This window comes from Gallus gallus, chromosome 11 (genome assembly GCF_016699485.2).
Source record: "Gallus gallus isolate bGalGal1 chromosome 11, bGalGal1.mat.broiler.GRCg7b, whole genome shotgun sequence".
NCBI lineage: Eukaryota > Metazoa > Chordata > Aves > Galliformes > Phasianidae > Gallus > Gallus gallus.
Genome location: NC_052542.1, coordinates 3,143,676 through 3,156,856, shown reverse-complemented (window position 1 = coordinate 3,156,856; position 13,181 = coordinate 3,143,676). Strand labels below are relative to the sequence as shown.

At 38.7% G+C, this 13,181-nt stretch overlaps 1 protein-coding gene across 4 annotated transcripts in view; it reads right to left on the bottom strand.

Annotated features, from left to right (window-relative positions):
* Positions 1 to 13,181, bottom strand: part of SLC12A4 (solute carrier family 12 member 4) — a 52,744-nt gene that overhangs the window by 15,717 nt on the left and 23,846 nt on the right. For all 4 annotated transcript variants that reach the window (XM_046899422.1, XM_046899421.1, NM_001389569.2 and 1 more), the window contains 9 exons: positions 12,536 to 12,630; positions 10,540 to 10,671; positions 5,023 to 5,169; positions 4,402 to 4,456; positions 3,997 to 4,127; positions 3,328 to 3,569; positions 1,314 to 1,528; positions 506 to 670; positions 327 to 425 (listed from right to left, as the gene is read on the bottom strand). In XM_046899422.1, the coding sequence (XP_046755378.1) occupies positions 327 to 425; positions 506 to 670; positions 1,314 to 1,528; positions 3,328 to 3,569; positions 3,997 to 4,127; positions 4,402 to 4,456; positions 5,023 to 5,169; positions 10,540 to 10,671; positions 12,536 to 12,630 (1,281 nt within the window). The remainder of the gene's footprint in view (positions 1 to 326; positions 426 to 505; positions 671 to 1,313; positions 1,529 to 3,327; positions 3,570 to 3,996; positions 4,128 to 4,401; positions 4,457 to 5,022; positions 5,170 to 10,539; positions 10,672 to 12,535; positions 12,631 to 13,181) is intronic.

Sequence of the window (13,181 nt, the reverse complement as noted above, 5' to 3'; positions counted from 1 at the left end):
CTTTCCCTCACCTTATCAGTCCACTATATCCTAAGAAAAATATGTATCTGTATTTAACCAGCCTGAAAAGCTACAGACAATTATGTAGCAAAGAAAAGCAACTAAAATGCAAAAGAATAAAACAAAACACACACACAAAAAAGGAGTTGGAAAACAATAACATAGCAATTTAGATGCTTCCAGCCTAAGGACTTTTTTTTCTTGTTGGAGACCAATCATACCCACCATAATTTAGTCACCTGAAAGCAGTTCCACAAATCAGATACATAAGCATTCATCTGAGTCACTTGCAATGCAATAGGACTGTATTGATTTTAAAAGGATACAGACTAATGATGTGGTGACAATAGCAAGAATCGTGCCAACAGGAATGGATTTTTGTGCATCTTTGAGGTCCCCTGATCTGTTTGAACCAGCCATGATGCCTGAAAATATATTATGGACGTAAGATCAAGGTCAGAGACCCACAATGCCCCTTTCCCTATTATTTCCCTAATATTCTCACCTGTCACTGACGGGAAGAAGATGCCAACCAGCACCATGAATGAAGTAGATATATCTGAAAGCACATATAGATGAAAGTTGCTCTTCTGGCCTGCTACATCAACAGAGGGGTGATGTGCTTTCTCCAGTACCTCTCCTTTCTCCAAATAATTGCTCCATAAGTTGTCTTCACCATCATCATCACACCACAGAAAAGAAAAGCATATTTCAGTTCAGACTTGTTCTCATTGCAACAAATCTACTACTGAAGATTACAGATGTAATTCATGCAATTCACAGATCAATATAAATTAAGACATGCAAGTTACGGGAAAGAAAATTTCAATTTCATGCTTTCAAAAACAAAACAAAATTAATAAATACATATGAATGGTCAACAGAAATCTAAGCACATTTTATCCTCTAAAATTACTACATGTAACTTTATTTTAACTTCATATCGACCTTAATCCCCAGAAATACACTGAGCCTTTTTAATGGGCCACTACATCCACACACATGCAACTGCAAATTAACAGCAGCAATATTTACCAGAGATCTGGATATATACTGGTTTGCTATTTAGATATGGGAAAGCATATGGAATTATGTTGTTGGCATTTCAAATTTCACTAATAAATGCTGAATCCATTTTAGAAATCAGACTACTGGTTCCTTTCTAACTGGAACTTTAAGTGCGGAGTACGAGCACACAGCATCTCTTCTCTGGCATTCATTTCAATACTGAAAGCTTTTCAACATTACATTCAGGACCGGGCAAAGAAGGAGCTAGACTATTTTTATAGAAGTTATATCTTTTTATGCCACACCTTTTAAAATGCCACTAGCAGCTCCTGGAATGCCTGCTATCTCCGTAACATTGTTCAGTAGGAAATATTCATCACAGTTCTCAGTGGTTAAGTTTGTATTGTGGCAGAAGTTCTCCCAAAGCTTAGAGGCCACAGTAATATTATCCTTAACTATGGTTTTGGCACAAACATCAAACTGATCTCTTATCAAAGTCCTGTTGCCCAACATGCAAATTCTGGAAGGAAAATGTAAAAAACAGCATTATTATACAGCACCTGCAATATGAAATCTGTCTTTCCCCATCATCCCCCTTTCACATCATGGAAGCTTCAAGTGGCTCTAGTTTTCTATGTTATTTCTCAGCTTTGAAAAGATGGTGGTAGCAGGAAGATGACGATGCATCTGTTTTGCTCGAAGGTTGGATGTTCCCACCAATTTTGGGAGATGTGTAACATTGTGACTTAATAAATTTGGTAACAAGGATAAATTTACATTAAATAATGAAAGGAAACATTAAGCAACATTTTTATTTTCATTTTAACAGAACTGTAGGAATGGAAGATGCTAGAAGAATATCTGAAGATACTTTGAAAGGCACTGTGCCAGTTTCTGAGCAGCAGCACTTAAGTGATCTCTGACATTTTCACTTCAGAATTAGAAGTACTCAATTCAGTCACAATAAGCAAACTTTCTTGTCAGTTCTTGTCAGAAAATTATCACTGCTAAAATCATCCAGTGCCTGTTGTGATTCACCTCACTAAGTTTATTCCAGCATTCAAGATTTTTAACACACATCTCCAAAGATGATTCCAAAGACAGTGTGATACAACATAAATAACAGCTTGCTGTCACTGAAGTTTGTTCAGCCTCTCTTCCCGTTGCCATAAAATGCTCACTGGGAGCAGGGCCGGGGTGAAAATTTACTATTTTCTGCCTTTTTAATAAGTTGTATTGGTTCACAGAACTCAAGCACTCAGGCCAGGAAAATGGCCAGATAAAAAATGGCAGGAAAATGGCAATAACACAAGGGCATTTCTTTAGGGTTTAGAGCCTTGGCCTCCAGTATTAAAGATAAGTGCAATATCTAGTTATTGCCGTAAAAGGAGTACAGTCCAATGAAGAGTGACAGGGAGAACATACAAGAACAATACAAGAGATAATGAGGGGAGGTAAAGACACTATTTTTTACAGCTGTGAACCTGCCACTGTTGTAAATTACTATAATCACTGAGTCCCAAATATCTGAAGGGAGCGCTTGAGGGTCATGACTGCTCAGTCACAACACTCTGAAATGTAAATAATTATGCAGTATCAACTCCTCTATTTTCATGTTCCATCTCCTGCCAGCAGTATCAGGAAACACTGTTTGCATTTCTGGAAAACACGTGCACCCACATTATTGCTGTTTCAGCTTTGAGTTTTAGAAACGTTATTACATGTTTAACAAGCCAAGGGACATACTTCCAGAGCACAGCTTCTCAAGCAGTAAACTCATCTGCTTTCAAATTAAGGGGAAGCTCCACTGGAGCTTCAGCATGAACTCATCATACCTCCCTCATTCCCAAGAAATGTTCTACTTCTGAGGAAGCAGATGCAACACACCACCACTGTTTCCAACCACAAAGGCAGCACATCATTTCTTACTGGCCAGGAGAAAAATGGAGCTGCCACACTCTTTCTTGTTGAGGAGGACTCCATAAATTCTTGCTCGAAAGTACTCAATAGCCGTAGGCTAAGATACTGGATTGTCTTTGTGGGAAGCAGAGAAATGTCAACCTCCATCAATCTAGTACACTCACAAGACTTAGTTCTACTGAACAGTTAAGGAATGTGACAATATATTTATTTTAGCCCAAGGAATTTCTATTCCATGAGCTCTGTGTGCTGTTACTATACACAGCTAAAAAATAATCTGAAATAATTCACAAAAAGGAAACAATGTATGAGGATAAAGTTTTAAGCAACTTCCATTGAATCCCATCTTCCAAATCTGTAGTCAAAGCTATACCCCACCAAGGAAGAAATATTACTCACGGAAATTCAGGTGGATCAAAGATGGACTTGATAGCTCCAGCATAAATGGATAATATGGATATTACTACGCAGGCCAAGAAGAGGGAAGCAAATTTGTTAACATATTTCACACCTACAAAGACCACCACTGCCATTAAGATGAGGAATACAGTTCCATACACCCTCATGTTGTTTAGCATAGCACTGGATGCATCATGGGCACCGGATGGATAAAAAATTGCTGCTTGTGGCACAATATATGTCTGAAATAAGAAGAAAGCAAGCTGAAGGAGCACAGAAACAGAACTCTGTCTATACTACTGTAGCGATCTTGTTCCCATATGAAAAATGTTTATCACTGCAGCATGCTCTTCACCAGGAACTGTCCTTGAGTTAACAGGAAAAAAAAATTGAGGGCTAATAGCCCAATTTCAACAGGGCAACTGAGCCAACTTTATCAATGATGAGCATGTGTCTTTAATTTAGTCATACTTTCATCCATGTTTTCAGTAGACTTTGCATTCTAGACATGCACAGAATGTGTAACTTTAAAAGGTCAACACTGACCATAGTGAATTGGAGACTTTCCAGTCTGATTTGTGAATGTGCATGTGAATATGGGACAAGAATACTGCAGTATTTTCTGTCTGCTAGCTGACTTAAAATCGTGACTATTCCAGTATTACTCACCAATAAAATCTCAATGGCACCAAGAATGTACATCGCTCCTGCAAATGTTGTTCCCAAATAAAAGCACAGACCTACAGCTCCACCAAACTCTGGGCCTAATGACCTTGATATCATGAAATAGGAGCCACCAGCTATGAAACAAGAGATGTGAGAGTAAAATCGTCATTTTTTGATTATTACAACAACAAAAAATGTAACTGTAGTGTGCATCTGCTATTCTAAGGCTTCAATTAAATCATTTTTTTATTAGTACAGTGGTGAATAAAAACAAAATACTGAAGAGAAATACTAGATATTAATTCAGGCTCTGTATCCTGACTTAACCAAATGTATCTGGAATAAACCATGTTAATAGCTTACAGCAACGTTCTTTTCCACTAATGAGAAGTATCACACTACACTTACCTGGAACAACACCATTTGTAGCAATAGCACTCATTGATATGGTTGTCAGCATAGTCTGCAAAAAGAAGAAAAATGAATTAATCGGGACAACAACATTATTCAAATTTTAACTTATTCCTTGTGAGAGTAAACTTGCCACAATATTTCTATTTATTCAGCCTTTCTATTTATTCAGGTCATTATCTGAAGGAAAACAGGTTACCAGAAATTTAATCATCATGCTGCTAAGACTTTTGCCTGAGAAAGGTCTGAGAAATGGCTGTCTTCAGACAAAGCATGGTAACATAACAGGCCTCACTCCCTTCACAGAGCTGAAATTCTGGCAAAGGCTTGTGCAGCAAAGCAGGCAGTCTGAGACAGACACAGAAAAAAGCTGTTTGCAGAACCAACACCATTTTTTTTGACTGTATCTACACTACACATAGTTTGATAGTTTAGAAACATTATCACACAAATTAAAAATAAAAATTAAAAACAAATCACACACCTATCAAACAAAGCAGGAGAATCTAGCATAAATCTGGCTTGTCACTACACGTACACCTACAAAGAAGCCCCTCCAAGTTTCTTGGTAGTTTCACAGGGATTACACACCAGACATTGTTTTAGCTATATACTTACACAGCAGCAGCAGAGTAGTACAATCAGGAAGGACTGAAGAACACCAGCCATTCCTACCATCCAAGTCAGCCGAAGGAAGAGAATAACCCCAAAGATGTTCTGCATGCAAGGTAAATACACTCCCATCAGGGTGCCCATGCTGGGTGACTGAAAAGAAAAGTACACAGCATTCGTTACCTGCAATTATTCAAAGCATAGGTAACCCAAGATCGTACAAATTCAGTTTTTCAAATGAGACAAATCTGAGCAACGTAAGGGAAATGCACACCAATTACTACTGTCCTCCTCTTCCACAAACCATAAAGCAAACTACTAATACTGAAACCATCAATTTATAAACAAATTCACATCCATCCTATGAGGACAGGCTGAGAGAGCTGGGGCTCTTCAACATGACCTTATAGCAGCCTTCTAGTACTTGATGGGTGCCTACGAGAAAGCTGGGGAGGGACTTTTTATGAGGGCATGTAGCGACAGGATGAGAGGAAATGGTTTTAGACTGGAAGAGGGTAGATTTAGACTAGATATTAGGAAGAAATTTTATACTGTGAGGGTGGTGAGACACTGGGACAGGTTGCCCACAGGGGTTGTGGATGCCCCTTCCCTGGAAGCATTCAAGGCCAGGCTGGATGGGGCTTTGATCAACCTGGTCTAGAGGAAGGTGTCCCTGCCCATAGCAGGGGAGTTGGAACTGTATGATCTTAAAGGGCTCTTCCAACCCAAACCATTCTACAATTCTATGATCTACACATTTGCAATTATATTCAGCATTTAACAATTATTAACAACTAAAAATACTTTTGTTTTATTGTAGAACCACGGAGTTTTTATGATGAAACCAGGTGAGGCATGCAAACTCACAGTAGGATAGATCCTACCTTACTCCTAGAATTTAAAATACACTTTTGTGATGTTATAAGTACAAAAGATTTTGAAGCAATGTAGAGAAATGCATAATGTATTTTTTTCCATTCTGTATATTTTACATAAAACTAACAATTCTACCTTTCTTTTGCTTAAATCATTTTAGCATCAGACTCCGAATTATTTTTGACAGTGACTGAGAAAATGTAAGTTATTTACATGACTTCACAGGAAGTTCACATTGCATGCATTTGACACAGCATCTTACAGAATTCTCCTTTGCCTGAAAAGTCATTTTCAAAGGACAGTCAGATCCCAAACACTGATACCAAAGTGTTGCTGGTAAGGTTCAAGGAATAGAAGTGTTTCCTCCATTGGCACATCTGACACTCACAGAAATTCAGAGTCCCAAATCTGTGGTTTTCTGCCAAGGTTTTCCACTGCTTCCATTTTCTAAGGTTTTCTTTTACGTTGAAAATTACAAAGAATGCTGAAACATGGGGGGAATAGAGAATAACTTCCTAAAGACCTCTCCATTTACATACTTTTTCCTATAAATAAACCTGAATTCCTAAACATATTACAGATGAGTAGCATATAAGGAAACCCCTGAACAATCATCTGAACTACAAGGAACTACTGACTGAATTCTTTGAAGTAAGCTTTGAATCCTTTCAGTGACTAAAGTTAATCAGAGCAATCAGTTTCCCTGTACATGCTGCAACTGGTGTGAACCTCCTGACCACATGCTGATGGTTTGCAACAGACATACTAACGAGACCTACCAGAATGGGGCCAGAGAGCTGTTACTTAGCAGCTCCAGTGCCATACTACAAAGAAGTCCCCAAAACTTCGACTGCCATACGTATAAAAATTACTGTCCTACAGAACTAAAAAGTTTGCCAGGATTATGTGTAAGGATGAAAGGAATTATCACCTTCTGACACTAACAGAAATGATTTTGAAATGTGCTTTTCCAGTGCTACAGTAGAGGATCTTCTCAGGCTGTTCTGTATAGTTTACCTGTTTACTCCAAAGCCCAATCTATTTATTCCTCCTACACAGTAAGGGCAGGTGGAGCACAATTGTTGTATATTCCATATGCAGTTTTCCAAGCACTAGCAAAGCAGGTGAGTTTTTAGCCTCTCCTTTACACATCTCTCAGCACCTGCTTCCTTTGCATAAGAATTTACCTTACTCCAGCTCATTCCTATCTGATCCATTTGGCAGCTTTGCTCTACTGTTCATCTTCCCCTCCCCATTCATTTGAAATAGCTTCTTAACGCGCATCAAGTTACAACTTAACTTTAGCCACATAGGAAGAAGAACTGTGCATTAATTGCACAGTTATGAGACTACTGCTGAGTAGAGCAGCTTAGGAGATGTGTAAGTGTCTGCTAGAAGACAAAAACCAAACCACAGAATTACTAATGTATTTGAGGCACTTAGGACAAATTTAATACAGAGTTTACTTTGTATTTTCTTGCCCTGTGGAATACAAAATACCACCATGAAATGATGCACAAACACTGTTTGCACCAGCCTGCTCACAGAAGTATTTAACATGACTTAAACTGCAGCAACTTAACTCTCTTTATACATTTTATGATCAGCAGCCTCCATTGGAATGAGTGAAACTAAACCTGTACTGAAGCCTCAGCAGAATACAATCTGAAACAAAAGGTAGTTAAGTTCTGTCTCTATAGCTGTCAAATAAACAAGTTAGATGCCTCGTGTTGCATAAATGAAATAAAGCACAGACATTTTGAAGAATGCTTTAGTTCAACTGAGAAGGGAAAGAATCATCTCGAAAACCTCAATTTCAATGCATATCATGTTTCTGCATGCATAGCGTTCACTCTTATCAGCTGTAGACATAATTGATATCAGTATCGATCTGAGTCTGAAGGACACTGTTTCCATTGTACCAGCATGGCAGGTTATCAAAGCACTTGGCTGCAGGGCTCAGGGACATAGATCAGTAATGACAGCTTTGGCGGTTGCTCTGTAGCATGAGGGCAGACAGCAGCACAGAAATGCACTGACTTATTAAAGATACCAAATACTTAATGTAATTTCTACCATGAGAAGGGGATATTTTCACAGTGCTGTGACCAAGTGCTTCAATATAAGACCATACTTACAAAACACAAAAAGCAATCAAAATCTCTACCCTACTACAATTTTTTCTGACATATGTCTGAAACAGAATGATAGCATCAAAAATATTTAATGGGAATGCTGAAACGGGGTAGCATGTCTATATCGAGCTGTTTTCATAGAATCATAGGGGTTCTGCACTGAAATTCTCATCTTCGTTCGCACCTTCTACAAACTGTGTTAATCATTCCAAAAGATTAGAAGGGAGGACAGCCATGTAATGTATTTTCCAGAGTTTGTGGAAATGTCAAGTCTCTTTTGGTCATGTCAGCTGAGAAAGCAGGCATCAAGAACAGCGATCTTCACCAGGCAAAGCACTTCATTCTCTACTCATTTAAACTTAAAATTTGGAAGAAAGAGCTCTTTTTTTTTTTTTTTTTTTTTTAAACACCTGCCACTCAGATTTGTGCACTTTCTCATGCTCTCCTCTCTAATTTAAAAGGGTACAATTTGGGGGATAATGGTACAGCATTGCATTGTTACTAGTTTTGAATTTTCCATTTTTAATCATATGACAATTATTGGTCAAGTACTCAACTATATTCTACAAGATGTTTAAACTCTCATATTGCTTGAAGCAAGATGGGGAGAAGAAATTCAATCTACTGTTATGATATTGCAATTGATGTAATTTATCTCCGAGACAGACAAGTTAGGCAAATATTCACTTAAGGAAAATGTAGTGTTTACATTGAAAACACTGAGATATTAAGACAGGAATACTGTCACTTTTTGGAATAGTTACCCACTCACTCTACACCAACCATCTGAGAAGTCTGTAAGCACGCATTTTACTTGGGCATAATTTTGGACAACCAGAAGCCCAAAGTGCACGTTGCCACAGAAGCAGAGCTTTCACAAGTACTGTATTGAGTTTAAGTTAAAAACAACTTCCCACTTGCCTGTTATTTGCTGCAATTCTTTTGTACAAAGCTATACTGTAACTTCTTTAACCAACATTACACTACATCACCAAATTCTCCTAATTCTTTCTCAGAAGAAAAATAAGTGATAAGCTTTCACATTAGACTGCATCTTACTTTGGTATCCTGGATAGGCAATTAATGAGGAAACAAATGGGAAAAATGCACAGAACTGTCTCTAGATGGTAAGGACTGTACCTATTTGAATCTCCCTTCATTTTACCTTTGTTAAGATAATAATGAATCTGCAAGAAGTAGACAAATTTTTTTTTTTTTTTTTTTTGTCTTATGCTACATCACCATATTAACAGCTGATCTCTGGCATTATTTCCCTCAAAAGCATGCTAAAACATAGAAGCAGATGAAATTTCATATTGGTTATATGAAGGTAAAAACTTTGAACAGACTCAACAGTCAACATAATGCCAAGTACCATAAAAAAGCAATAGTTAAACTGTTTGAATTGTTTTTCAGAAGTAAGGTTGAAGTACCAAAATGCAGTTATAGCACCTAGACAACCTTCACTCAGACTTGTAATGACAACATACTAACCACAATATCACAACATTTTAGCATTTGTAGTCTCGGATAAAATTCAACTTCAAGCATCATGGTGACTAAGTAACTTTATTAAAATGAGTGTGAAAACAAGCAGAGTAAGGAAACAGAATGTGCATAAGGAAGCTGGAATCCAGCAGTCAGCAGGGATTTACATGTTTTCTCTTTGAGAACAACATACTGAAAAACAGCATTATCACTTCTTTCTCTGTTTGAAACACCTCAAGACTTTCTGACAGTGCTGTAGGATGAAATCTGTAGAATTCAAATGCCATCTTAGCTTTTTAGAAAATTTTCCTTTGAAAAAAAAATGCAAGCAAACTGATAGGCATGCAAGTGCAATAAAATGCAACCATACCACTAAAGGTTTTAGCACTAACTGAAGTGCTTGCCTGACTGCCAGGCCACTAAGAACAGCAGTTAGAACACAGTGCTTGTGATAGAAATCAACCAACAATCAAACCCCACCTTCAGCGTAGTTACTATAGCCAGCCTAAACAGGCTAAAGATCTGAATGTAGATCCTTTGGGGTGGAATTCAGCTGATTAAACGTCTAGCAACCACAATGATACTTGAGCTGCCCCAGGGTGCCCAATCTGACCTCCACCCACCACTCTAGAGGGGCGTTGTCTTCTGCAAGTCCTGTGTCATACCTACCAGGCTCACAAACCTCAGATACTTCCAGGAGCCTAACTGGTGCTATGAAAAAGTTGTGGGTTTTTTTTGTCATTGTTGATTTGATTCACTGCTAAAAGCATATTCCATCTATCTAAATCCATACTGGGTATATGCAACGATACTGTAGTGCACTATCCTCAACCACTTGTTTCAGTTCCAGTTTTTTACATCATCTTATTACCCACCAATGAGCTCTATGGCATTTCTTTGCAAAGCTGTCATGACACCTTGGAACTACAGAAGTTAAGATAAAGCAGAAAGGAGTCCAAATCTCTAAAACCACACATGGAATCACTGAGTTGATTAGCTGGCCACAGAAAGAATCTTTACTTACTTTTGATACTTTCTTCTTGGAACCATCAGTGCTTTCTGCTTCTTCATGTTCCTTAACACCTTGGGTAAGATTAGTGTAGTTGACCAGCTTGCCAAGCAGAGATGACACTTTTGGTCGTATATCAAGTTCTTCCTGTGGAAGACAATTCACAGCATTGAGGGAGAACTCCTGGGGTCAAGCCTTCCATGAGTAAAATCAAGGGAACCAGAGAGTATTTAATTGCCCTGATGAGAGGATTTATTTTCTGAAACAAGGGCAACTCTGCTAGGAAAAAGCCATGGCAACAGGTATGCACTATATACACCCTTCTCCTTAGGTACTGAAAAACAAATTATATCAGTAAAGAACAACTCTGAGCTTTGTGACTATAAGATAATGAATATGTGCCTAGTATGCGTCTCTAATGACAGTTGACAAAAAGAGATACACACTTTTAAAAGGGTCAAGTTTACAAATAAGGCAGCAGTATCATTGTAGACACAGGTCTGACTGTTTTATTCTATTTTTCAAACTATGTACTCTTACTCGTGTGGATCTAGATTTTTTTTTTTTAATCACAGAAGCCACATCTGCAGTGCCTCACAGTTTTACATTCTTCCCATCCAACATCTGCTTCTGAAAGCATTTTCAAGGCCAAATCTGTGGCTTCTCCACGCAAACAAATACTTTCCTCGGACAAAGAAGAAGAAAAAAAAAAAACCATACAAAAAGCAGCCCGGTGAAACAGCTAGCCTGAAAGAAACAAAATCAGGACAAAGTCACTGCCTTCCTCTCTCTCTGAAGCTGAAATGCTTTACATGTCAAATTGCACAATATGTACTGCATGGCAAAGAGAAATGACTCTCTACACAGAAAATAAAAAGCTGATTAAGACAGATTTCATTGTCTGAAGTTTTATCATATCTTCATGCATTGTCATGAACAGTTTCTGGGAGGATCAGTGCTTTGTATCTGATGCATAAACCGACTCCAAACAGTTGAAAGGATGGCATGATCTAAGCATCCCTTTTCTTACTCTTTCCACAGATCTCATCTATGAAACCTACAGTTTTCATCTTTAAAAATGTGGTTATGATTACTTCCAGAAAGAGGTTGAGGTAATGTGCTTTCCATTCAGTTGGGCAGCATAGCCTTTGGGATTTTCTGTTCCTCCTCTTTAGTACTACAGAAACAGCCTGCAGTCCTGGTGTGCTTACTGCGCTATTGCTTATGAGAAAAGCAGGCATGTAAGTAACAGCAGATCAAATTCCACAATCAGCCAGCCCTCCACGACCTGCAAGTGAATTCATCCTGATCACAGATTTACTGTGCTTTGGAGGAAAGAGACACCAGAGCTGGGAGCATGCTTCAAAGTCTTTAGCTCAAGCATACTGCCATGAAAACCAAGTTGTAGCATTTCCAGGGCAGCAGGTTAGTTGTGTGTTAGGTTCAGCTGTGTGGCATTGAGCTCTGCAGGGGTCAACCTGCCTGGGCATAGGAGCAGCTCAGGCTGCCCCATGCTGAGTTCCCAGGATGGGAAACATGGGGTGCAAGTTCCCAGGATAGCTGTGAAGCCATAATTCAGGAGCCTTGCCGGAAAGCAGCTGCAGAGCCATCCACAAACTCTCTGCACTGCTCCCCAGAACCTCAACTACTGAGAATGTCTTTTAGAAACTTGGTCTCGGCAGACCATGGCATATTTTCACTTAATGCAAGTGCCAGTGAGGTGAGGAAGATGATTCTGCTCAATTTTGTATGGGTCTGGCTGGTCTAACACAACTTCACTGTTTGGACTACTCAGGTCACTTCTGCTACCATTATGTTTTAGTACTTTATAGACTTCAACACACCAAAGGCTTTTAGATATCAAGTTCCCCATCAGTTAGAGTTAGGTACCAAAGCACCTGAACCTTTGCAGTGCTCCACATTCCACTGAATGATAAATAACATGTTCAGCCCCTGCCAGTTTGGAAGATCACAAGTCACATCAAAACTGTGAAAAACAGTCAGAAATTACCTCAAACAAGGCCAGATTTTTGTCATAGTAATCACCTCCTTTGCTGGCTTCTGAACTGTTGAGGAAAGGGCTGTTTTCTTTATGGTTACCATGACCTGCAAAGAAAAAAAGAAATAGGTTTTGGAAAGAGAATTCCCAAGAAAACTTTTTAACCTTGACATCAGAAACCATAGGGAATAAACTTGTTTGTTCAACTTAATCTGTTTATTTTTAGTACCCAATGTTATGCATCAGAACCTGTATCAGAGCTGTTAACTCTGACAGAGAAGTTTTTGCTGTTTCTGTTCCTCTATTTTCAGTAAAGCAGATGAAGTTACCACAAAGCAAAGCATACAAGCAGGGGCACAGCTATGCTGCTGTCTGCACCTTTGTCCTCAAATGTTTCCTTTGATAACTATTTCCTTACACAGAGCTGTGACAGGTCAAAAGCCACTTTCGCACCCGGAAATCACTACTAAAGCCAAGAGAACTGTTTAAGCACCATGTGCAAACACACTGGGTAGCTCTAATGAAACTGAACAATACCAAGACCAAACTCTGTTGTTACAAGACTTCTAAATATTAACCAGAAACCTCTTTTCTTTTTCCTTCTCTTTTCTTCTCTTTTTTATTCCACTTCTCCCCCTCCTCCCAGCCCACGCCCACT